This window comes from Lynx rufus, unplaced genomic scaffold, assembly GCF_022079265.1.
Source record: "Lynx rufus isolate CCGP_SWC_20201006 ecotype Redwood Valley unplaced genomic scaffold, mLynRuf1.p SCAF_6, whole genome shotgun sequence".
Taxonomy (NCBI): Eukaryota; Metazoa; Chordata; class Mammalia; order Carnivora; family Felidae; genus Lynx; species Lynx rufus.
The window spans coordinates 71,494,165-71,521,626 of record NW_025814878.1 but is presented as its reverse complement, the minus strand read 5'-3'; the positions used below and the strand labels follow the sequence as shown (position 1 = coordinate 71,521,626).

Sequence of the window (27,462 nt, the reverse complement as noted above, 5' to 3'; positions counted from 1 at the left end):
TGTGATATTCCTGCCAAAGATGTACAACCTGACCCTAATCTTGAGGAAACACGAAATAAACCCAAATAGAAGTATATTCCACAAAACAAATAGGCTGTCATCTTTAAGTGTCAAGATTGTGAAGGTCGAGAAAAACTGTGGAAAGTTTCCAATTTTAAGAGACTAAGGAAGGGCGCCTGACTTCAGCCCAGGTCATGATCACAGGGCTCACGGGTTTGAGCCCTGCCTTGGGCTTTGCACGGGTGGAGAGGAGCCTAATTCAAATTCTCTGCCCCCCTCCCTACCTCCTCTCTCTGCCCCTCCTACACGCTCTCTCTCAAACATAAATAGACATCAAAAAAAAAAATAAAAGACTAAGGAAACATGACAATGAAATGCAATGCATGATTCTGACCTGGGTTCTTTTGCTATTACAGATAATATGCGGACATGTGGCAAAATTTGACCGAGGTCTGAGCGTTAAGACGGCAGTAATGTGTTTTCCAGTTTTGAAGGTTGTGCGGTGGTTATGTATGGGAATGTTCTTGCTTATAGGAAATATACAGTAATATAGTCAGGAGTGACAGTAACTTACTCTCAAGTTTGAGACTGTGCAAAAACAAACCGTTTGAGAACTGATTTTCCACAGGTTTGAGACCTGATTTTATATACTTGAGGCTTTCTTCACCGTGCACTTAGATTCTTTCAGGTGTCACACCCTGTTTGAATCTATCCAATGACTGCCATCTCATTCCGAGTACAAGCTAAAATCCTTCCAACGGCCCAGTGCTATACTAGAGAAGGTTGCTGAAATTCCAGGCATTTTGCAAACCAGCTGAAGTCACTTTGGTAGACATCATCCACAGTGAAAGTATCTACATCATAACAATCAGTAAATGCTGCAAATCAGGAAGATTTTTTTGTGTTTGATTGGTTCCCCTGGAAAGCAGGTTTTTAAACATTTACTAGCATACCCCTGTAAAACCATTTGCTACGTGCTCCACCAGCCCGCCCACCTCTCTCTGAACTAGGCACCCCTCATATTTTCTGTTCTCTTGGAGGGAAATGGTCTTCCAGCAGGTATATAGTTCCAAACTTCTGCCCTTTCAGTTTATTACTCAAGTGCTGCTTTCTCACTTGGAATGTAATCTTTTCTCCCTAACCCTTCGTGTTTTATTTTTTTCTACATACTTATCTCCATTTAATATATGATTTGGGGGCTCCTGGGTGGCTCAGTTGGTTAAGTGTCTGACTTTGGCTCACGTCATGATCTCACAGTTCATGGGTTTGAGCCCCGCATTGGACTCTGTGCTGACAGCTCAGAGCCTGGAGCCTACTTTGGATTCTGTGTTTCCTTTTCTCTCTGCCCCTCCCCTGCTTGAGCTCTGTTTCTCTCTCAAAAGTAAATAAACATCTGTGTGTGTGTGTGTGTGTGTGTTATTTGTTTTGTGTAATTTCTGCTCACCTCTCACCCACTGCCACCATTAGACCGTAAGCTCAATGAAAGCCAAGATATTTTTGCTTTTGCTATTGTCAATGTTCACAGCTGTATACCCAGCACTTAGAACTCGAATTTTTGGCACTAGAATAGGAACTCAGTAAACATCTGTGGACTGAATAAATGAATGGCCAAGATTTATCCCAGGAATGCTAAAATAGCTTAATATAAATAGATTTTTCTTATGCAATTCACAGACGTAAAGATGAAAGGAAAACATATGACTATCACAATACATGCAAAAATCATTACAGAAAAAATAGTATCTTCATGATTAAAACCCATAGTAAACTAGGAATACAAAGGAACTATGCAATCTATCACACAGATTTGCCAAAAATTTCATCATACTTAATGATAAAATGCTAGAAACACTTATTTATTTATTATTTTTACGTAGGTTTCCCACCCAGTGTGGAGCCCAATTGGGGGCTTGAACTCACAATCCTAATATCAATACCTGAGCTGAGACTAAGAGTTGGCTGCTTAACTAACTGAGCCACCCACGTGCCTAGAAACACTTAAGATTAGGAACAAGATGGGTGCCTGGCTGGCTCAGTTGGAGGCGCATGCAACTCTTGATCTCGGGGTTGTGAGTTTGAGCCCCATTCTGGGTGCAGAGACTCTGTAAATAAATAAAACTTAAAAAAAAATCAGGGGTGCTTGGGGTGGCTCAGTTGGTTAAGTCTCTGACTTTGGCTTAGGTCATGATCTCATGGGTCCTGAGTTCGAGTTTTGCATAGGGTAAGCTCGAGCCCCACTTCAGGTGAACTTGAGCCTTGAAGTTTGAGAGCTTCTCTCTCTGTCCCTCATGAGATTCTCTCTCTCCCCATGCCTCTTGCTCACTTGCAACTCTCTCCAAAATAAAAAAGACTAGGAATAAGAATAAAACTCAATCATTTACATTAACTGAAACAGGTTAAAAAATTTCATTAAAATGCAGATTATCAGAACGTATTCAGAAAAACTCCACTCAGCATATGTTTAAAAAAATTTATATATAGGGGTGCCTGGGTGGCTCAGTAGGTTGAGCGTCTGACTCTTGATTTTGGCTTAGGTCATGATCTCACGGTTCATGAGATCAAGCCCCGTGTCAGGCTCTGTGCTGACAGGGCGGAGCCTGCTTGGAATTCTCTCTCTCCCTCTCTGCCCCTCCCCTGCTCTCTCTCTCTCTCTCTCTCAAAATAAATTAATAACCATTTAAAAAATTTATATGTAAAGACATAGATTACTAGTGAAAGGATAGAAAGATACATGATGACAAACAGTACAAATGTTTTCTGACAAAGACATTGAGTAATTTCACTGGGAGAAATGGCAGTCTTTTAAACTAATGATGATAGAAAAACTGGACATCCTTACAGGGAAAAAAAAAAAAAAAAGGAAATTTGATTCCTATCTTACTCCAAACACACAAAAATGAATTCCACCTGTCAAAGCTAAAACTATGTAACTCCTAGAAAATAAACGTAAGAGGAAAACTTTACCATCTTGAGGTAGGCAAAGATTTCTTTTTTTTTTTTTTTAATTTTTTTTTATTATTATTTTTTTTAACGTTTATTTATTTTTGAGACAGAGAGAGAGACAGAGCATGAACGGGGGAGGAGCAGAGAGAGAGGGAGACACAGAATCAGAAGCAGGCTCCAGGCTCTGAGCCATCAGCCCAGAGCCCGACGCGGGGCTCGAACTCACGGACCGCAAGATCGTGACCTGGCTGAAGTCGGACGCTTAACCGACTGAGCCACCCAGGTGCCCCGGTAGGCAAAGATTTCTTAAGACACAAACAAAATTAATCATTAAAGAAAAAAATGCAACAAACTAAACTTCATTGTAATTAAAATTTTCTGTTCCTGAAAAGACACTATTAAGGAAATGAAAAGGTAAGTTACTGATTGGGAACACGCGTTCACATATTCACAAGGGCATAAATGAGAAAGGTCTTATTTCCAGACTATATAAAGAACTCTTTAAATTTAACAAAGAGACAAACAATCTGATTGTTTTCTAATGACAAAAAATTAGAAGACACTTTCCAAAGGAACATGTATGAATGACCAAAAGGCAAATCAAAAGGTGCTCAATACTATTAATCAGGAAAATGCAAATTAAAACGACAATGAGATAGCATTTTGTACCATTACAGAATTAGGTCATTTCCTAAGAGAAATGAAAATGTCTACCCACTGAAAGACTTATACAACAGTGCTATAGCAACTTTATTCACAATAATCAAGTTCTAGAAAAACACAAAATATCCAGAAATAGAATGGATAAATTATATATCGATACAATAGAAAACTACTCAGTGAGAAAAAAGAATAGGCGACATGTGTAATGGCATAAATCTCAAAACCACTGTTAAAGGAAAGCCAGAAACGAAAAAAGCACATACTGTATGAATCCATTTATATCCAACCATGGCAAAACTAATCCTTGTTAAAGAAAATCAGAAGAGTGGTTGCTTTTGCTTTTACCAGGGGCAAGGTGATGATAAAGTTCAACAGCCAAAGACTATCAGGGACAAACTAGCAAAGTCAGGTTTCTTCACTTGCTTAAACAAGAGAGTAGTAACCCAAGGGTACACTGAAGGGCCTCTTGGATGAGAGGAAGTAGGGAGGTTGTCTTTTGTTTTTTTTAAATTTATGATTTAAAGTTTTTTTTTAAACTTACGATTTAAGAGGTAGAGGGAGAAACAGAAGAAAAAGAGAAGGGTAATAAATATCATCCCCATTTGACAAGGGAAAAAATTCAGATTAAGCAATTCTGCCCTTGTGAAGAAGCTAGAATTTGAATTCAATTCTCATGCCAAATCCCAAACTGCCACACCTATACTTGGCAAATATAAGGAAAAGAAAGATGGGCATCAATCTACTTCAGAGTGGCTCTGTGTAGGAAAAGTTTCAGGATTTTAACATCTAATTCACTCTACTTGAAACAGCAGTCACAAGGGAACAATCGAGGGGACCACATACTACCAAACAAGCAAAAAAAAAAAAAAAAAAAGAGGACATTTCTCCTAAAAGTTTGTTTGTTGTAGTGAATAACGAAGTCAAACGTTTGCTGACTTCTCACTGGAACGCAGAATATGAATGAGCTCCAATAAGAAGCCTGCAACCTTTGTTAGTCGTTCAATGAACGTCTCAGTGTTTCTGCAGAGAACGCTGTGGACAAAAAACACAAACAAAAACAAAAACAAAAAAAAATCCCGAGTTTATTTACAAAATAAGAAGCTCTCACATTGGAACTTATCCTCTAGTGAGGATCCCAAAAAGAAACAGGCACGGCATTTTTTGCACTGCTTGTGGAAAGGCCGGATACTCTTATATCAGCGATCCTCAAACTTCAGTGTGTATTCTGACTCCTGGAAAGCGTGTTAAAATACAAGTTCTGATTCAGCAGGTCTAGTGTGGGGCTGAGACTGCATTTCTGAAAAGCTCCTGGTGATACCGAGATTACCAGTGAAGTGTGGGGGGGGGGGGACTAAAAGCACGAGAGGTGGGAAGAGAAGCTCCACTTTGAGTAACGGGACAGGCTCTAAGCAACTGGCAAGGAACTCCAAACCCCGTGCTTTTGAGGCAGGCGGAGGCTCCCGGGCCAGCAGAAACGGAGGCTACTCACGGCACCTCGGAGCCCCACACGCCCAGCGCCGGCCTTACCCCAGGATCAGCAGCGCGCTCCGCAGCTGTGTCCGCACCTCCAGGAACACTGGCGTCCCCGCGGCAGCCGCCGCCATGGCCGGCGACCGGCCGCAGCTTCTGGCGAAGCGGAGCCACCACGGCCAGGAGCGGCTGCACGTGCGGCGGTGACGGCCGCACGGGCCTCCCAGACAGGATCGCTGGGCGGACACAGCCCGCCAGCCCACAGCGCCGCCTGCCGGGCGGAGAGCGCGCTACCGCGAGGACTAGACCCGACAACGTGAGCGTTTTCAAATATGGGCCTCGGGTCTGAGTGGTCACAAAGGTGGGAAGGGAGAACCAAACGGTTCTCCCACTCTTCTCCGTGTGGGCGTGGCCAGGTGCGTTAGTCTCCCAGGACAGGACCTTAAAAATCGGAGCCGAGTACACTCCCTTGGCTAGCTTGGGTAGAAATAAGGCTGGAAGAAAGGGAGATGACCGAGGGAGGTGGTATAGAACTGGCACTGACCCCTGGAGGCCTGAGAGCGGATTTCTCCACCCCAAACATACAATCTGGTTTCGTTTTTTAATAAAGTACAGTATCTTTTTTTATGAACTGTGGTCTGTCCTTTGCTAGCTCTCCTCTAAGGCAACAAACGTCCGAGATTGATTTGGCATTGCTTCTCGATTTAGACACAGTTGCTCCAAGATGCAAACAGTTGCAAAAACGTAAGAAGTTTTCTGTTACCGATGCAGAAAGGAGTGTGGTTAAATCAAGTGTCATGAATCATAGCATTAACCATTCCTATAACCTTTGAAAACAGGAAGATGAGAATGATCCGCATATACATTTCCACTCCCCATATTTTGTATAAATAAAAACTTATTCACCGAAGTCATAATCTTATTACAACTAGAAGATAATTTTGGAAAGTTTGACATAGTAAAGAAAACGATCTACTATAATGTAAATACTTAAAATGGGGAAATATTAAAAGGTAAAGCTATAGTGGTGGACTTACAATAATAATTTTAATGTTTATTTTTGAGAGAGAGAGAATATGAGTGGGGAAGGGAGAGAGAGAGAGAGAGAGCGGGGGAGACACAGAATTGGAAAAAGATTCCAGACTCTGAGCTGTCAGCACAGAACCGGAAGCCGGGCTCAAACTTACAAACGGTGATATCATGACCCTGAGAACATGACCTGAGCCGAAGTCTGAAGCTCAACCTACTAAGCCACCCAGGAGCCCCAATAAGAATTTTAAAAGCAAGAGGCTGGGGGCACCTGGCCGACTTGGTGGATGGAACATGCCACTTTTGATCTCAGGGTTGTAAATTGGAGCACCACATTGGGTGTAGAGATAACTTAAAAATAAAATCTTACAAAAAAAAAAAAAAAGCAGAAGCTTTTAGTTCTTAAAAACAGAAACAATGATGTATTTCCGAATATAAATTAAGAAAATCGTTCTTATTGATTGCTTCTTAATTTGAAGATTTTCCAAATAAATAATAAATCCACTTTAGAGATACTATTTTAAGACAGTTTTTCTAAAGTTAAGTATTTGCTGTTTCAAAGCTTATTGTGTTGCTTCACAAATTCCTGTTTTCATCACAATAATTCAAAATCATGGATGGAGGTAACAATGCAGTTAAAGAATTGTATTTACTACTATTCCACCTCAAATAATGGTGATCATGGGTGGTGATTTTAACTCCTAATATCTGCCACCTTTAGTTCTCAAGGCTATTGAGTCTTAAATACAGACACATTATATTGAAATATTTAAGTCTTAGCACAGCATGTGCTTCATACTTGGCGTTTGGTTCTTTTTAAAGATTGCTATATTTCATATATATTCACACATTTATAAAACATAAAATCAGTCCCTTTTTTCTGTGATCCTACGGTTTAGGCAAAACTGCAACTTCCTTGTAGGAACTACATGATTTAGAGAGACATAAACTCAAAATGGTTCCAAATCTGATAACAACTATTTATCTCCTAACTTCACCAGTCTCTAACTTCTTCTGGGCCTCAAGTTCCTCATATGAAATATTGAAGAATAGTTTAAATATCACTTAAGTGATTGTTTAAATAATATTTAAAAGCTGTTCTCAATTCCTAGCATTCCTGTCAACTCCCCATTAAGATGCCCCTGGTGCTGGAAAGTCGAAAACACCTGCTATTCACTTTCCAGGCCCATCCATCCCCATAGTTGGTGGCCCAACAGTCCGCTCGAGGGCGCTGTGGCGACAGCTAGAGCCGAGAGGCGAAGCACGGACCGGGGGCGGGGATCCAGGGGCCGTCGACGTCGACGCCGGCGTGGGCGCGGGCGCGGTGCACGCTGGGAGCTGTCACTAGGCCCTTCGGCTCCCGGCCTCCGCGTCGTTGCCGCGGTTGCCAGGAGAGCGGCGCCGGCGGGGAGCGGCCGAGCCCACGGCAGGTAACAGCGTCCCCGCCCCTAGCGCGGTCGCGAGGCCGGCTGCCGGCCCTGAGTGGCCTCCTCGGCCTGGCCTGTTCCGGAGCTGCGGGGACGCCCCGCCGGGCAGGCTCTGTGGCGTCGGGGGTGTTGCCGCCTCGGCCCCGCCTGGAGCTCGGAAGCCGGCCGGTCGCCCTCCGGTTTCCGGAGAGGCGCGAGCTGCGCGGGGATCGGCGGCCCGGGGCTGGGCGGAGGCTCGAGGGCGGCCCCAAGGCAGTGGGGCCTCCTGCGCGGGGGCCCAGCGGTGCGCAAGGTTGGGGGTGGAGGTCGCACCTGTGCGATAAAGGCGCACGGACTAACCTCTTTGTTGGTGGAATCCAGGCTTCGTGCCTTCTCATTCATCTGGTGGGTTCTTTTAAGATTGAGGAGACACGAATGCCAGCTATAGTTAAGGTTCCATGTGGGGGTTGGAAAGGAGTGCAGAAGTTTTTTAGAGGAAGTCAGGTTAGTCATAAGGAAGTTGTTAACTATTATCACCTTTGATTCTCAAGCCTTTTAAAGTTGCAGCATAACAATAGTTACTTGTTCGGTCTCTTCCATTCTTCACTCCTACCCGGAGGGGGGAGTGGCACACAACGATACTTATTTAAAGCTGGAAGAATTGTGTTTCTGAACACTATAATGTATAGTTCTAAGGAGTTTGAGAACTATATTGTGATAATCTGATTTGGAGACTATAGTTAAAGCAATGAAAACATTTTTTTGATAATTACAAAAAAGATAGGAAACTAAGTGTTTGCCTGACAAATAAGCTCAGAATTGTTCAGACAGAAATCTCTCAGTTTTGACGTCCTTGGCTCCCTTCTACACAGACAGAAGATCTAGAATGTTATCATGGATAGCATATGTTGACATTATATGCTAAGAAATTCACCATCTCATAACATAGTGATTTAGTTGCGCTAAATTATAACAAGAGTAAACTAAAACCAGTTGGAGTACAAATGCTTTATTTTAGTGATCACTTTAAGCTGCTACTCCAAATGAAATCATTCCCCATTAGTACCAAACAATAGTAAATTTCCAGGTGGGCCTAGTTATTAAGGAAATCAGGTCTTGAAGGAAGAATTAAAAATGCCTAAGTGAGTACACAAATCAGAAAATGTGACACCATAACCAGAATGTTAAACGTAAATTAAATGTTTGACTATATAGAGTTTAAAGAGTCTTATTTTGTAGTTAAAGTAGTGGGAAGAGCGATGGCCTAGGAATTAAAGATTTTGTTCAAATCCTTTGTTCTCCTAAAGAAATGTTATCTCTCTAATCAGTTTTGTCATCTGTAAGGTAATTTCATAAGATCAAAATTTTCCAAACTGATGTCTCCCTTTGAACACTCTTCTCAATCCATCAATAGCCTTACTGCCCCAAAACATTGTTCCATGGCAAATGATTTAGGGGTGCATTGGTTAAATCAGTTTTAACTTCTGATTTGCTTTTAACTGCAGGATTTCTCAAAACCTTTACTACTATGCTCATATGCATATAAATCTTCGGGGGAAGGTTATCAAAGCATTTTCTAAACTTACCTGGCCAGAAAGCCTATTTTCTCTCTCTCTTTTTTTTTAATTATTGTCACATTGGCTTCCGTACAACACCCAGTGCTCATCCCAACAAGTGCCCTCTTCAGTGCCCATCACCCAGTTTCCTCTCTCCCCCACTCCCCCATCAACCCTCAGTTTGTTCTCTGTATTTAAGAGTCTCTTGTGGTTTGGCCAACCTGTTAACATTAGAAATATAATTACATAGAATACCAATTTGAAAATTACTATACAGATCTTCTTCAACTTATAGGGTTGTGTCCCTGTAAACGCATCATAAATTGAAAATACCATAATTTGAAAATGCGTTTAATACATTTAACGTATGTTAAAAATGCTCAGTGTACAAGGGGCACCTGGGTGTCTCAGTCAGTTAGGCATCTTTGGCTCAGGTCATGATCTCACAGTTCGTGGGTTTGAGCCCCCATCAGGTTTTGTGCTGATAGCATGGGAGCCTAGAGCCTGCTTCAGATTGTGTCTCCCTCTTTCCCTGCCCCTCCCCAGTTGCCCTCTGTCTCTCTCTCTATCAGTATACTTACATTGACCTACAGTTGGGCAAAATTAACACAAAGCACATTTTATTATAAAAGTTTTGAATATCTCATGTAATTTATTGACTACTATGTTAAATGAAAAAGAGAATAATTGTGTGGATAAAGAATGGTTGTAAGTATATCAGTGGTTTGCCATCATGATTGTGTGACTGGGAGCTGTGACTTGCTGCCACTGTGAAAAATTATAAATCAGACTCTAATAAGATGGGACTGCCTATACCTGAGCTGCGTCTTCTTTCAACTCTAAAATTCCCTACGTTGTGCTTTTTATTTAGCTTTCAGTTTAAGCTTTCTGGGGCATGAAGATCTAGTGACAAGTCATTGGTATAACAAAAGGCTTATATTTTCCTTAATAAAATATTAAAGATGCACATAAGTTTCTATGTACTTTAATGCTTTAATTTATGGCAGAAGATTATCTTTTTCTGGTCTCTTGATGCTTTTCTTGAATCATAATTCATGTTTTGAATTTAATTTTATGGTTAAGTCATTGATTTTATTAAGAATGGCATTATAAAGTTCCAACAAGACTTGTTGACAATGACATTTTTTTTTTTTTACTGTGATTGAGTTCCCTCGCTAGTCGTGAGTTCTTAAACTATGAAATGTAATAAAAGCCATTGAAAATGTTCTTAATCAGTAATAACTAATTTTAAGAGCTTAGATCATTAGGGTTCAAGGTTAAAACATAAATTCTAAGGTAGTCTTTTCTGAGTTGCTTACAAACAGGATGTAAGTGTTGAATGCAGTCTTAAATTATTTTGCTAAATTCTGTCAGGTGTCACTAGCACACAGTGTGGCTACTTTAACTGATACTTTGTTAGGAATGATTGCTATTAATGTGCTCCTTTGTTTGAGGGGGTCAGGAGGTAAGCCTTAATTCAGGTAAATTTTCTCTATGAAATGCAACTGTCAAGAAGTAAATAGCTGCAGTTGTTGTTTAATGGCTTACCAGCTTGCTGCTGCTGTTGTTGTTATTTTGTGGTTTTGGTTTGGTGTGTGTGGGTGTGTGTTTTGGTGTTTTTTTTTTTTTTTTTTTACAATTTTTTTTAGGCTGTCTCCACATCAGTGTGGGGCTCGAACTCACAACCCTGAGATGAAGAGTCGCAAACTCTACCTACTGAGTCAGCCAGGTGCACCATAGTTCACAGTTTTTATTGAAAATTTATGATATGAAAATAAGTACTTTTGATTCCCTTGTCTTTAAATGGTGATGTCCATTTTCTCTGTGTTGTATTTACCTATTTACCTCTCCTTCTCCAAGCTATTCCAAGCCTAAAATATCAATGATTTTTTTTTTTTATTGCACAGGTCAAAGACATTGAATCAAATTTAAGAAAAAATTTACATATAGTGTGCATTCATTTTGTGTGTACATTGTATACACACCCAGGTAACCAGCACAATCAAGATTTGGAACAGGCCACCACTTAGGCCTGTATTAGGTTTTTGCTTCCTCCAAACACATGCTGTCCCTGTCTTGGCATGTCTACATCATACTACCCTCGCTCCAATGCCACCTTGTCTGTGGATCTTTTTTTTTGATTACCTCATTTTGAAGTAATTCTCTTCTGACTTTCCTGTTAGCATTTATCATTCTTGTCTATCCTTAATGGCGAAACCAATGGCACGTTCATAGTAGGCACTTGTATTATTTGTTGACCAAATGGTGAGTGTAGTATTTCTCGAACTTCAGTCATTTTTCTATCTTCAGAACTTTGGCCATATCTGCATACTTCCTGTATACTTATTTTCTTTGTATGCATGTAGTTATTAACATAATTTTAAAGAAAACTTGAAATAACCACCATAAATAGAAAGTAGGGGTGTGTCTGGGTGACTCCGTTAGTTAAGCATCCGACTTCGGCTCAGGTCATGATCTCACAGTTTGTGAGTTCAAGCCCCGCATCAGGCTCTGTGCAGAGCCTGCTTTGAGTTCGGTGTCTCCCTCTCTCTCTGCCCCTGCCTCACCCCTGCTCACCCTCTGTCTTTCTCAAAAATAAATAAACATTTAAAAATTTTTAAATAAAAAGTAGGTATCGCTTGCCATAAACAGAAGGTAGACATAAAGATGAAAATAATGGAAACACAAGTGTTGTTAAATTCTAGAAAGTATTGGCCATTGAACACCGTTCTTTGTTTAAAGGAGAGATAAGCAAGAATTAGAGGTGTTGGTAACATTCTGCCATCAATCTGAGAACTTCCTGATGCAGTCAGGAACTGCAAGAGAATGAAGAGGGAATAAATCCCTCACTGATTCAGTGTCAGCCCATTACTTGGACCCCATAAAATTTCACATCTGATTGGTGGCCAAAATTTGGGGAGATAGTGGATTCATCAGGGCCTGAATTCTTTAGAATTTGATCTGTGAAGAATTTGGAAATATAGCCTCAATTGCAGATTAAAAGGTGTACTAGAGTTTGAGTTAACTTCAAAAAATAATTTAAAAATTTATGATCATTACTGAATTAGGTAAGTTTCTATTTTTTTCCAAAAAATGTCTTTAATGTTACTAATGTTACTTTCATAGATAAAACATCCACCTTTTTAAACTAGTACCTTAGCTGTAAGATAAACCTTTGAATATAAAGAAATAAATCTAAATCTAAAAGTCAGTGATAACCTTTAAATGACAAAGTGATGAGTGTTGATTCAGGAGTGATGAAATGATACTATGTTTATCTGGCAATAGCTCCTATAAGCATGGATGAGGTAATAAACTTAATATAATACCTTCTTCACTTCTTCCTCTCTTCGCTTTTTAAGTTTGAGCTAGATTTTAGTATTTCCATCCTACAGAAGACATTTCTAGACTTTTTTTTCTTCTGAGGCAATGAAAAATTCTCCTCTCTTATGGAAAGAGTTTAATGTGAACAGACAGAAAAATAAATTCCCTACTCTTGTTCTGTAAAATACATCCTGTATTTCAACTTGCTGTGGTTATTTTTAGGCTTACATTGGTAGTATGAGCTTCATGTTTAAATTACCATTATTTTGTGTTCACAAACCAAGAGTTCGGGTAAATAGATCATTTAGTTTGGTGTTACTGATTTCCAAAAGCCAATTTACCTAAATGGTAACACTTAGTTTATCAGTATACACAATAATTTGCTATTCAACCAGAGGTCACATTGCTGTTAATCTCAGGTTCTGGGATACAACCTCCATTTGGAAGTAAGAAAAGAGCCCTGTGGATGAATAGTCTTTATTTCATAAAAGAGATTTCACCCAAACAAGTAGTTTATTTCCTATGTCTCTACTAGAAAATCAGTATAGAAGCAATGCAGATAAACTCTTAGCACTTGAAAGTAATACTGACTATAATCAGAAGAACTATAAAAGCACAGCAGTCCTTTAAATTATACAGGTAAATAACCTTACGTTTCCATTTGCTTTTGTTTGTGCTGTATCAGCTACTTGAAACTCTTAGGATATGTGTTATGATCAATCAAATTTTCCATATAGCTGGAACTCTTGTTTATTATATACCACAAATGCCATCCCAGTCTGCTATGATACTTTCTGCTTGTCTTCAGCATGATGCACTTTGCCCAGTGGCTTTTCGTATACACTTAACACATGTCCTACAATATCTTGATTTTAAAATTTCCTGGACAGTTTTTCTCCTGAGGAAAAATATAGAATGTAGTACTTGCTTTAAAGTTAGTGTCTGTCATTTTGGAAGAAAAATAAATATTAAGCGACTTCTATTTTGTATACCAGCAATTCCATAAATGTTACCAACCAGTTGATCAGGAGTCTACTCTTAAGCCTGAGTGAGGGGTTCTAGCAACACGATTATTTTTTTCTTTTGTTTTATTTATTTTTTGAGAGAGAGTGCACACGTGTGCAAGCTGGGAGGGGCAGAAAGCAAGGGGGACAGAGGATCTGAAGCAGGCTCTGCACTGACAGCAGGGAGCCCAGTGTGGGGCTCAAACTCACGAACCATGAAATCATGACCTGAGCTGAAGTCAGGCACTTAACAGACTGAGCCACCCAGGTGCCCCCAAGATGATTATTTTTATGGCACCTGTCATTTTATTAGAAGGTGTCCCAAGCGTCCCTGATGTTAGTGATTTGAGGTTGCGTGTTAGTTTTATGTGATGCGATAACTACTGTTTTTATTACGTCTTTTAAGTTATAGAGCATGGATTGTTGATGGATTCCTTCACTTTGCCAAAGGTTTTTATTTTGATGTAGTCCCAGTATTTTCTTTCCATTGCCAGTAGAAACACATCTAGAAAAATGTTGCTGTGTCCAGTGTCAGAAATTACTACCTGTGTTCTCTTCTAGGATTTTTATGGTTTTAGGTCTTTAGTCCATTTTATTTTTGTGTATGGTATTAGAAAGTGGTCCAGTTTCATTCTCTTACATATAGTTATCACGTTTTCCCAGCACCATTTATTGAAGAAACCTTCCCTCATTGTCTATTCGTGCCTGTTTTGTTACAGATTGATTAACCATATAAACATGGGTTTAATTCTGGGCTCTCTGTTCTGTTTCATTGATCTATGTGTCTGCTTTTATGCCAGTACTGTACTGTTTTTATTACTAGAGCTTTGTAGTATATCTTGAAATTTAGAATTGTGATACCTCCAACTTTATATCAGTAAGGGGTTAATATCCAAAATATATAAAGAATTATACAACTCAACACCAAAAAAAACCCCATACAATCCAATGAAAAAACGGTCAGAAGATCTGAATAGATTGTTGTTCAAAGAAGACGTACAGATGGGCAACAGACACATGAAAAGATGCTCAACATCAATCATCAGGGAAACACAAATCAAAACCACAATGAGATATCACCTTACACCTGCCAGAATGGCTAAAATAAAAAAGACAACACTGTTGGTGAGGATGTGGAGAAAAAGGAATCCCTGTGTACTATTGGTGGGAATGCATATGGGTATAACCACTGTGGAAAACAGTGTGGAGGTCTCTCAAAAATTAAAAACACAAATACTATATGATCTAGTAATTACACTACTGTGTATTTACCAAACAAATGAAAACACTAACTTGAAAAGATATATGCACCCTATGTTTATTGCAGCATTTTTTATAACAGTCAAGATATGGAAGCATCCTAAGTCCACTGATCATTGGATAAGGAAGATGTGGTGCATAATACACACACGATGGAAAATTATGTGGACTTTGTCTTTTTGCAACAACATGGATAGACCAATAAAGGGTATTATGCTAAGTGAAATAAGTCAGGCTGAAAAAGATAAATATCCTATGATTTCACTCATGTGGAATCAAAAGAAACAAATGAACGAGCAAACAAAAACCAGAATCAGACCTACAGAGAACTGATGGTTGCAGGAGGGGTGGGGGTGGGAGAATGGTAAAATAGGTAAAGGGGAGTGGAGATGTAGGCTTCCAGTTGTGGAATGAACAAATCACTGGAATAAAAGGCACACCATGAGGAATATAGTCAATGATATTGTAGCAGTGTTGTGTGATGACAGGTGGTGGCTACATTTGTGGTCAGCACACCGTAATGTGTAAACTTGTCAAATACCTGAAACTAATGTAACATTGTGTGTCAGCTGTACTTAAATTGTTTTGGGGTGCCTGGGTGGCTCGGTAGGTTAGGCGACCGACTTCAGCTCAGGTCATACCTTGCAGTCTGTGGGTTCAGGCCCTGCATTGGGCTCTGTGCTGACAGTTCAGATCCTGGAAGCTGCTTCAGATTCTGTGTCTCCCTGTCTCTCTGCTCCTTCCTCGCTCGCACTCTGTCTCTCTCAAAAAGAAATAAACATTAAAAATTTTTTTAATTGTTTGAAATAAAAGAGGAAAATATTTTGAGAATAAACTTTTTAGTCATCTGTGGCAGCACAGATTATCCCAAAACATAGTGACTTAAGACAATAAAACCTCTCAGTTTCTTTCAGAAGGATTTGAGGGAGCAGTTTGGCTGTGAGGTTCTGACTTCAGTTTTGTGAGATTGCAGTCAGATGTTGGCCTGAACTGCTGTCATCTTTAGGTTTGATTGGGGTTGGAGAAACCCTTTCCAAAGTGGGCCAATCACATACTAGCAAGTTGTTGCAGGCTGTTGAAGGGAGGCCTGAGTTTCTCTCTGGAGGGCAACTTGAAGTGTCCTTATCACATAAGGCTAGGTTGCCCCAGAATGAGTGATCCAAGAGATATCACATAGACCAGCAGTGATTTTGTGTAAGAGGTGTGACTATATAACAGTATGAATATCAGGAGTTGAGGATCATTGGAGGTCATCCTGGAAGCTAGCTACCACACGAATGTATAAAGAATTACAGCTCAGCAACAAAAAGACAACCAATTAAACGAGGAAAGACTTAAATAGACATTTCTCCAAAGATTATATACAAATGGCCAAAGCATATGAAAAGGTTTTCAGCATCATTGATTATTAGAGAAATGCAAGTCAAACCTGTGTTGAGATACCACCTCACACCCATTTGAATGGCTACTATCAAAAAACTGAAGCGTGTTGGCAAGGATGTGGAGAAATTAGAAGCCTTCTGCAATGTTGGTAGAAATGTAAAATGGGCAATCCCTATCAAAATAACACCAACATTCTTCACAGAGCTAGAACAAACAATCCTAACATTTGTGTGGAACCAGAAAGACCCCAAGTAGCTAATGCAATCCTCCAAAAGAAAACCAAAGCTGAAGGCATCCCAATTCTGGGACTTCAAGCTGTATTACAAAGCTCTAATCATCAAGACAGTATGGTACTGGCACAAAAACAGATACATAGACCAATGGACTAGAGAACCCAGAAATGGACCCACAGATGCATGGCCAACTAATCTTTGACAAAGCAAGAAAGAGTATCTGATGGAAAAAAGACAGTCTCTTTAGTAAACGGTGCTGGGAGAACTGGACAGCAACGTGTGAAGAATGAACCTGGGCCATTGTCTTACACCGTACACAAAAATAAACTCAAAACAGGTGAAAGACCTAAATGTAAGATAGCCATCAAGATCCTAGAGGAGAAAGCAGGCAACAACCTCTCTGACCTTGGCTGCAGCAACTTCTTACTTGACATGTCTCTGGAGTCAAGAGAAATAAAAGCAAAAATGAACTATTGGGACCTCATCAAGATAAAAAGCTCCTGCACAGCAAAGGAAACCATCAACAAAACTAAAAGGCAACTGACAGAAAGGGAGAAGATATTTGCAGATGACATTTCAGATAAAGGGTTAGTATCCAAAAATCTATAAAGAACTTATCAACCTCAACACCCAAAAAACAAATAATCCAGTAAAGAAATTGGCAAAAGACACTAATAGACACTTTTCTAAAGAAGATATCCAGATGGCTAAACATGGAAAAATGTTCAACATCACTCATCATCAGGGAAATACAAATCAAAACCACAATGAGATACCACCTTACACCGTCAGAATGGCTAACATTAACAACTCAGGCAACAACAGATGTTGGCGAGGATGCAGAGAAAGAGGAACCCTTTTGCACTGCTGGTGGGAATACAAACTGGTGCGGCCACTCTGGAGAACAGTATGGAGGTTCCTCAAGAAATTAAAAATAGAACTACCCTTCAACCCAGCATTTGCACTACTAGACATTTTATCCAAAGGATACAGGAGTGCTCATTCGAAGGGGCACATGCACACCAGTGTTTACAGCAGCACTATCGACAATAGCCAAAGTATGGAAAGAGTCCAAGTGTCCGTCGACTGGTGAATGGATAAAGATGTGGTGTGTATGTGTGTGTGTATATATACAAATGTACATAATGGGATATTACTCGGCAATCAAAAAGAATGAAGTCTTGCCATTTGCGGAACATGAATGGAACTAGAGTGTATTATGCTAAGTGAAGTAAGTCAGAGAAACAAGTATCACATGATTTCACTCATGTGGAATTTAAGATACAATACAGATGAACATAAGGAAAGGGAAGCAAAAGTAATATAAAAACAGAGAGGGAGACAAACCTTAAGAGACTCAAAAACAATAAACTGAGGATTGCTAGCAGGGTGTTGGGTGGGGGCATGAGCTAAATGGGCGAGGGGCATTAAGGAGTATACTTGGGATGAGCACTGGGTGTTATATGTAAGTGATGAATCACTAAATTCTATTTGTGAAATTATTATTACACTATATGTTAACTAACTTGGATTTAAGTTTAAAAATGAGTAAAATACAATGACTTTGAAGGAAAAAAATGTAAAGTGGTACAGCTGCTATGGAAAACAGTATGGTGGTTCCTCTTAAAAACAGAACTGCCATATGGTCCAGCATTCCCACTTCTGAGTATGTATTCAAAAGAATTGAAAACAGGATCCTGAAGAGATATTTGCACACTCAAGTTCACAGCAGCACTACTCACAATAGCGTAGAGGTAGAAACAAGGTAAATGTCTCTGAACAGGTGAATAGATAAATATATATCTACATGGAATATTATTTAACAAAAAGGAAGGAAATCCTCTCACATGCTACAACATGGATGAACCTTAAGGATGTTATGTTAGGTGAAATAAACCAGTCACAAAAAAGACAAAATACTTTATGGTTCCCCTTACATGAAGTATCTGAAGTAGTCAGATTAGTTAGAAGTAGAAAGTAAAATGGTGGTTGCCAGAAGCTGGGGAAGAGGGAAAAGAAGAGTTGATTTTTAATGTGTATAAAGTTTCAGTTTTGCAAAACGAAAATATTCTGGAAGTAAATTGCACAATGTGAATACACTTAACACTATACACTTAAAAATGGTTAATTTTGTATGTTTTTACTGCAACTGAAAAAAGATAAATGACATGAAACTTTTAGCAACATGAAGCATATATGCATTTTAAAATGCTAGGGGATCCTGGGTGGTCAGTCATTTAAGTGTCCAGCTCTTGATTTTGGCTTAGGTCATGATCTCAGGGTTGTAAGATCAAGCCTTGTGCTGTTGACGCAGAGCCTGCTTGAGATTCTGTCTCTCCCTCTCTCTCTGCCCCTCCCCTGCTTGTGTGCTTTCTCTCTCTCAAGATAGATAAAATAGACATTTTTTTTTAATTTTTTTTCAATGTTTTTATTTATTTTTGGGACAGAGAGAGACAGAGCATGAATTGGGGAGGGGCAGAGAGAGAGGGAGACACAGAATCGGAAACAGGCTCCAGGCTCTGAGCCATCAGCCCAGAGCCTGACGCGGGGCTCGAACTCACGGACCGCGAGATCGTGACCTGGCTGAAGTCGGACGCTTAACCGACTGCGCCACCCACGCGCCCCTAGACATTTTTTTAAAAATGCTATTCTGTAATGAAAGCCATGTTTCTAAATATTGGAGAAGGGGCTGATTAAAGAATGAGCCTAAAGGGGTTGAATCAGAAGATGTACTCGCTCAGTTGGTAGAATATGCAACTGTTGATTTTACGGTCATGAGTTCAAGCCCCAGCTTGGGCATAAAGCTTACTTTAAAAAAAAAAAAAAAAAAAGAAGATATCATACAGAGTCATAGCATTTTGAATATAGTTTGATAGGAAATTTTGAAATGATGAAAGAGAGAATGGGGCATACCCAGAAAAGAAAGAGCACATACAAAGGCCCTGAGGTAGGAGGTGGCAGCAAGTTTTGTACAGTTGGCTAGTGTTAAAAAAAAAAAAAAAAAAAAAAAATATATATATATATATATATATATATATGCAATGATGCTTGTTAAAGATGGTAAGGCCAACTTCATTAAGGATCATCATGATAGATATAGGGACCACTGCAATGGGGTTTGGCAGTGGAGGAGAGAAATTGGTCTCTGCTCTGAATACAGCATGGGCAAGTGTTGGTTTGTAACCTCCTCAGAACCTATATCTAAAATCTGAAACCCAACCCTGTCTATAGAGAGAAGGGAGAGACAGAACAAAGAGGGCAACCATTCCAGATTTGTAAGTGGCAAGTTTAATAAGTGAGGGAATTTACATGTAGGGCTTGTCTTGGGTGGCCTTAAAACAAGTAGATCTCCACACTCACTCACCTGCCAGAATCTTAAAAATTTATATAGAGACCTTAACTGGGTTCGGTCACGTACCCAGTTCAGGTAGCCCCCACACCATATTTCTATCTATGCTTAGATGAGCTTCTGGAAGCAGGAAAGGCAAACAACACACATCCTAAGGACAGGAGAGGAAGTGGGTGCTTTATAAAAAAGTTTCTAATTTAGAAAAGCCCCTAATCCAACATGGATCTTCACATCAGTCTTGGGCATCCTTAATTTAAGGACAACCTCGCCTATAATTCTATTTGGAGATGTACGACCCATCCTGCAATACCTTTCCAGGATTAATCCCACTTGAGACTATATTTTTACTTTTTTTGAAATTGTTTTCTCGGGAGTAGATTGTGTTCCTGTACATACTGAGAAGAATGCCCCTTTCACTGTGGTCATTTATTGGAATAGAATCACTGTTTTACATATAACCAGACAAAACCCTTTAATATTAGAATTTATAGTTATTTTGCCTTATACTTTAACCTACACACTTTCAGTATTGAGCAGTGACATAGGTTTGGGGTATTCAGTGTTCAGCTCTGGTCCTTGTCCTTAAGCCAACATCTAGAAGGAACGACAGAAATGTATGTACTTACATTATTATGGTGTTTTTATATATTTTGAGAGAGGGCATGCAAAGTGAGGGAAGAAGCAGAGAGAGAGGGAAGAGAGAATTCTGTGCCATCAGCACAGAGCCCAATGTAGGGCTCGATCCCATGAACCATGAGATCGTGACCTGAGCTGAAATGAAGAGTTGGATGCTTAACCAGCTGAGCCACCCAGGTGCTGCTATTATGATGTAAGAAAATAAGTGGAATAGGAAAAGAACAGGGTCTAAAAACTGGATAAAGAATCAAGAGAAGCTATATAATCTGAACAGGTTTTTGAAAAATTGGGTAAGAGAGGAGAGGTAGGATAGGTCAGGCAGAAGAATTAAGAGTTGTGGGGAAAAGTTCAAAAAGATAATGATTGTGAACCAGGCCCAGTGGTCAGCCTGCCAGAGTTCTTCCCAGTTCCTCCTCTTAACTCTGTGTGAAATATCAAACACCAGAATGTTCATATGTACATGGCTGTGTGAGCAAACTTGAAGATTACATGAGATAATTTGTGTAAAAGGCTTAGCATGGTACCTACCACAGAGTGATTACGAAGTCAGTGTGAGCTGCTGTCAGATCATCATCATCATCTTGAATAATGTATGGGCAGTGCTTACTTGGCTGCTATGCTTTGGGAGCAGGATGTTATCTTTAACTCAAGGGCATATGTTTAGTTTCATTATTATACCTTTTAACTATTTGATCCTTAAGAAAGAATCCTAGCTACCTATTAACGGATTATTTTAGGTTGTAATACGTGCTCACACTGTTCTATTTTCTAAATTACTTTTCTTCATGATGCTTATGTGTCACACAAAATCAGCGATTAAAGCTAGAAGGAATCTTTAGTTATAATTTTTATAGAATTCAAACTGTTTCTAACAGATGGATAATTTTTTATATGTTGATTAATTTTACTCTCTTTTTTCCAAGTAAATAAAATTTGCTGTTTGTCATCTTGGCAGAATTATGAGATTTTTGATTTTTCATATCTTGGGTTTTATTTTTATGATTTTCATTGAGATTAAAAGTGAAAATATAAATATCTAACTGTCAGAATTTTCTTCAACTAGAGATTTGCATCTAATTAATTTTAAAAGATTTGACCTCTAGGAGTATCATATTTAATGGATTTCCTTTTCAGTCCTAGAAAAGGACATTCTAGAGTGACATTGTCCACATTTAAGTAGTTACACTAAATAAGGATGCTAAAACTGAGCTAATATTTTAAAATGTAACTAGATAGAGCACATTTTTAATAGGTGTTTTTGTGAGAATATTCCAATTTTTTAAAGTACTATTAAGTACTTTAATATGACCATATGAATATAGTCTGTTTGAAGGGAATGAGGTCAAGTGTGACTGTAGTGTTTAAAAAATAGAACTGTAGCTTTGCTCTTTTCTCCAGATTTCTCAGGAAAGAAAAAAAGCAAATGGTTTGTGAGCAGTGTTTACATTTATAGATTCATTTATTCAAAACCTATTTGAGGGCCTACTTGTAGGGGCTGCTCATACAAGTCCAATAAGGCTTCTAACTTCATGGCATTTGCATTGCAATAAGGGAATGTAGATTTAAAAAACAAGCAAATAATAGGAAATTTCAGTCCGAAATAGTGCTAGGAAGGAAATAATATGATATTCTAGAATAGATGTTCAGATTGTGGGCTTGGCGTAGGCCACTTGAGATCGACTGTTCAAAAAAGTCTTTTCTGAGGGTTTGATATTACTTGGAGGATGGGAAGGAATTTGCCACACAGAGTTGACCTTTGAGCTTTTGGGTGCAGAGAATAGCAAATACAAAATGCCCTACAGTGCAAAAAATGTTGGTGTATTTAGTGTGGATATTCCCATAATGACTTAATATGATTTTAAAAGATCTATACCTTCTCTGTGGAGGATAGATTATAAGGGTTTAAGAATAGAAGCAGACCTTAACCAGGATAATAGAAAATGAAAAGTGACGTTTTGTATATGTTTAGGATATGTTTGTTAACAAATGCTGTTTGAAACTATAGGACTAGAGGAGATAACTCTAGAGAAGAGGTGAGAGTTCCTGATTGAGCCTGGAAGTAGTTCAACATTTAAAAAATAATAATAAAGTGAAATTTGAATAGGGGCGCCTGGGTGGCTCAGTTGGTTAAGTGTCCAACTTTGGCTTATGTCATGATCTCAGGGTTTATGGGCTGGAGCCTGCTTCCGATTCTGTGTCCCCTGACTCTCTGCTCCTTCCCTACTCACACTCTCTCTCTTTCTCAAAAATAAACATTAAAAAAATTTTTTTAAATAAAATTTGAATAGAGAAGAGGTGCTGACACAGATTGGAGAAGACTGGTTAGAGAAGTCAGAACATCCCTTGAAAATGAAGAGTCCTGGTTGCCAAAAACTAGGTATTGAATACTGAGGAGAAATTAAGATGAGGGGCTGGAGAAATGACCATTGATTTTGTCTAAAGCAGTTTACTGATGACTCTTACATGGGTGGTTTCCCTGCAGATCATTGTCATAAGACATTTTTGAGTAGGCCAAAGAGTGAAGAGATAAGGAAATGATGAGTATAGGAAAATCTTTCAGAAAGTTTTGTAATGAGGGAGGACAGAGAAATGGGTTGATAGCCAAAAAGTCTGTGAGAGTCAAGAGGAAGCTATGGCTTTTAGTTTCTCACTGTGGGATATTCCAGGCCTTTGTCTATAGGCTGATGGAGAATGATCTTGCACAGGAAGAGACATTGGTGCTGAAGAAGAGTAAACCAATAAGGCACTTAAGGGAAATTCTTGAGAGGTAACAGGAGATGGGATCCAGAGCAAAAGAGTGGGTCTTTGATGGAGGAGGGTCCTTTGTTCCTCAGAACAGGAGGGAAAGTAGAGAGTATGGATATAAGTGGAGATAGATTTGCAGATTTGTTGAAGGGACTATAAGCATTCTTTTTGCTTCTGTTTTCTTAGTTAAATTGGAAGTTGGGTCTTTAGCAACAATGGAGGGATGTGGTATTAGAGTTTTGAAAAGAATAGAAGGTATGAATAATTGTGTCAGGCAAGTAAATTTACTAAGGAAACAGTGGATTAGAACAGTGTTGAACTCCTGTTTGAGGTTTGTTTCTCAATTTAAAATGCAATCAGTCAGCCTATGGTTGTATGATTTTTCTTCAGCAGTGTTCAATTGTTTGGGCTCACGCATGGAAAAAGTAGATAATAGAGTTCAACTAAGATTGGGATTTTGCCAGGTAAGTTTGAAGGGAGTATGGAAACTTTACTCCCTGGCCCTGAAGTCAGATGGATATAAAAGAGGAATGAAGAGTAGTGGTTAAGAGTTAGAACTCTAAAGCTAGACTGTTTATGTCTAAATCTCTGACTCTATCGTTTTTACTAAACATATCGTATCACATAATATTTCTATGCCTCAGTCTCTTTATCTGTAAGTGTGGACCATAATAATGTTTACTTCGTAGGATTAAATTAACATATGCAAAACATTTGAGTGGTGCCTGGCACATAGTAAGCCACAATATAAGGTTAGCTAAGGTGTTCCTACCTCTGCTGCATCAGAGGAGGTCTTATCCTGAGAAGGTAGTTAGGACCAGAAGGCAGCCAGACATGCAGAGAAAAGCTGAAGATCTGTTGATCACATATTTGGAGTTTCTTAGAGTGTGTACCATTTGAAGGTTTGAGATTGGGTCAGATGAGGGGACATACAGATCATTAGGGTTCTTGTGGGTACTTAAACCGATTAATGAAATACCTGGTAGTTGTTTTCTTCCTCCCAGGAAGTTTCCAATTTTCTGGAATAACTAGCTTTATGAGTTGATTAAATAAACTATTCACTAAAGAGTATTAGTGTGTCAGTATTGAAACCCAGAACTTTTGACCAAAATGAGATAAATTTGTTAATAATTGTCTTATTTGTTAGATTGTAATAGTTACCGAATAATTTTTAATTTAGGCAAAACAGTTTGGAAAGAATGTCTACTATATACCTATATAGCAGTTTTTAAAGTACTTTTTCATTCATAATCAACAAGTAAAGTTTTTCCCCCTGAATTACATGGCGCTTTCAGAATGTATTCATTTACGTACCTGGAATGTGATAAAACTCTTGGACAATCCCCAGATATATCTGTAGAATTGGCTAATACTGAATGGTTCTTTGTCTCTTCAGCCCTCCCCCAAACTTTTCATGGCAAAGGAGAGGGGGAAGCCAGGAGCTCAGCTAGTAATAAGCAAATCAGCCAAAGTATCCTTGTGTGGTTATTTTGTGAAATTAGGTCTACTCATTTTTTATAACGATTTAAACAAAATTTTTTAAGATTCAGATGGTCTGTTGGAATGTTCTGTTTCTTGAATACAGCCTTATCACCCTGTAATGTGTGAAAATATAAATATATATACTTCCCTGATAATTTTCATAAGCTTTAATTTGCCTAGAGATTCTATGCCTTCTTTTTTAAACAGCTATTTTGTTTCATTTTTATATTTGAATGAGACAAAAACACTGCACTAAATCATGCTTTATGACAATTCAGGTCCAGTTTATATGTGTTGTAAGTTTGAAAGAATAGCTGAATTGTCAGGTGATACGATTACAGATTAAGGTCAAAAACCTACTTGTTAGCAGCTCCTGAAAGAAAAAAGAAATTTTATTAAGTGTAACTTTATTTTTTCAGTGTTATATTAGTTACAGGTGTACAATATAGTGATTCAGCAATTCCATATTGAAAGAAAAATTATAAATGCCATTCTGTCTTTACCTGTATCACTTTAAGAACAAACCACAATTTTTATTTTTGTTTAGTGATTTTTACTTTTTCAAGTTTCCTAGTTATATTAGTTATTGTACTACCGGGAATAGGTTTTGGGCTTTGTTTTTTGGTTTTTGTTTTTAATTTCAAACAAACAAAAAACCACCTCATTTGATAGAGGTGGTAGAATTGGTAGGTTTCTTGTTTAGGGTGATATAAATGTTATCTATGTTAGAGAACATTTCTCTGGTGAGAAATCTTGGTTGTGGTGATGGTTTTATGGGTGTGTACATTAGTCAGAACTTAGAAGGTATGTTAAATATGTGCAGTTCAATAAAAATAGTAAAAAAAATTCCACACATTTGGCAATGACACATTTTTTTAAAGTATTTATTTTTGAGAGAGTGTAAGCAGGGGAGATGCAGGGAGAGAGGAGGACAGAGGATCTGAAGTGGGTTCCCTGCTGATAACAGAGTTCAAACCCAATACCTTGAGATCATGACCTGAGCTGAAATCAAGAGTCTGATGCTTAACCAACTGAGCTACCCCGGCATCATGGCAGTGACACATTTTAATTTGCATTCATGAGACAACTGGATATAATTTAGTCAGAGTCTTCAGTTTTCCATTTTACTACCAATAAGTTCAGAGCCATATCTGGCTCTTAATTACAATTTACTAGTCCTTATAATTTGCATACTTGCTTCCTAGTAATTTTTTATTTTTATTGGTGATAATGGTAGCAATAAGTTTTTAGAGCATTTTCTATGTGCCAGGCACTCTGATAAGTTTAATATGTTCTTTATCTGATCTTGGCAACCATTGAGTTGGGTATTATCATCTTGGTTTATAAATGAGGAAACTGAAGTTTGGCATTTTGCCCAAGGTCATACAGCTAAGTGTTAAGTAGGATTTGGATTCTCCGCTGTCTTGACTTTAATTCCTGTGCTTGGAGACTCTGCCGCCTATTGCCTATCTTTTTGTGGGCTGGCGGGTTCTACAAAACACTGTTTTGTTGTTAAATATATGCATTTCTTATGAAGTGAAACTACATTTCTGAAGAAGAGGCAGTGTATAAAGTTTCCTTGATCCAATATGAGAAAAGATGTATTCGCATTATGATCTAAGTCATTGGTGTTCAAAGTGTGATTTGTGAGCCATTCACAAATTCTTTGTTAAGAAAACTTGAAATAAGCACAGATGAAAGTAAGCATTTAGACATTTTTATGGCAATTTTATATTCCTACAACAACTATGTACATGATTTATATCAGTCACCAGTGGATTAGGGTAAAACTGGTTCTTTGAAAAGAACTTTGGAAAGTACTGATCTAAGCCACTTTGAAATAAAATATGGAAAAAAAATACTTGAGAGCTGGAATTTGCATTTATCATATATTGGATTAAAAATTCAAAAGTGATACATCCCTAGACTTCTTCTGATACGCCATAAGTGATTTTATTTTCATTAAAAATAATTGAAGAAGCAGAACCTAATTTCTAGTCCCGGGATCTGGCAATCTTTTCACACAAAAATACCATAACTCCCTGCTGATGAAACTTCTACAAAATGTCCTGTCTCATTTCTCAGCTGTTTGCGTAAGATTTTGTTTTTCATGTTCTACCTAGTGTTATAGGTATCTATACTGTATGAACTCTTTTTAGTTATATTTAAGTGTTTAGACAACTTTTAGCAAAATAAAAAAGAAAAAATCAAATTTCTTACCTGACTGAACTTTTTTTTAGCTGCAAACACATTAAAGAGTTCTAAGCTCCACAAACTTAGCTGGTCATTACTGGTTAGTTTTTTTATACTGAATAAAAAAAAAGTATGTCTGCAGAATATGCCAATTGAGGTAATATTGCTTCACAATTACATCATTACTCTGATTACAGTTAATATGCTGGGAGTTCAAGGAAGAGATCTGGCAAGAGATAGAAATTTGGGAGTTGTCAGAAGATAGAAGGAGTATTAATTAGGTTCCTAGAAGGAAGCAGGATTTACTTAGATGCTTGAAATGAAGAGATTTTGATAGAGACCACTCATAAGCTTGCAGGCAGAGTTTAGGGAGAAAACAGCCTGTTGTCACACACACACACACACACACACACACACACACACACACACAGAGTGGTTTTTGAGTTCTAGGAGAGAAGTTAGTTACCAGAAACAAGTGAGAAAGGTTAATATGTGCCAGACACAGTACTAACTGATGCATATGCTCATTTGATTTTTTCTGTATGGTAATAATTATTATGGTCACATAACCTTCCCTCGTAGAACTGCTGCCTTTTGCTGCATCCCAGAGATTTTGGACTGTTGTGTTTTCATGTTCATTTGTCCCCATGTATTTTTTTATTTTCTCATAGATTTCTTGGTCGACCCAATCATTGTTTAGTATCATGTTGTTTAGCATCGATATATTCATGTGGTTTCCAGATTTTTTCTTGTAATTGACTTCTAGTTTCATACCATTGTGGTCAG

At 38.5% G+C, this 27,462-nt stretch overlaps 2 protein-coding genes across 3 annotated transcripts in view; one reads left to right on the top strand and one right to left on the bottom strand.

Moving 5' to 3' along the window:
* The window catches only part of UBE3D (ubiquitin protein ligase E3D), a 159,112-nt gene extending 151,163 nt beyond the window's left edge, over nucleotides 1-7,949 (bottom strand). The window contains exon 1 of one of the 2 annotated variants that reach the window (XM_047101326.1): nucleotides 7,872-7,949. In XM_047101326.1, coding sequence (XP_046957282.1) covers nucleotides 7,872-7,909 — 38 coding nt within the window. In that variant the 5' untranslated portion in view covers nucleotides 7,910-7,949. Of the gene's footprint in view, nucleotides 1-5,133; nucleotides 5,260-7,871 lie in introns of those variants that run through there. The other variant, XM_047101325.1, reaches the window with a different exon arrangement.
* DOP1A (DOP1 leucine zipper like protein A) overlaps nucleotides 7,460-27,462 on the top strand; it is a 112,903-nt gene continuing 92,900 nt past the window's right edge. Inside the window, exon 1 of the mRNA XM_047101322.1 lies at nucleotides 7,460-7,535. The gene's annotated coding sequence lies outside the window, so the exon portion shown is untranslated. The remainder of the gene's footprint in view (nucleotides 7,536-27,462) is intronic.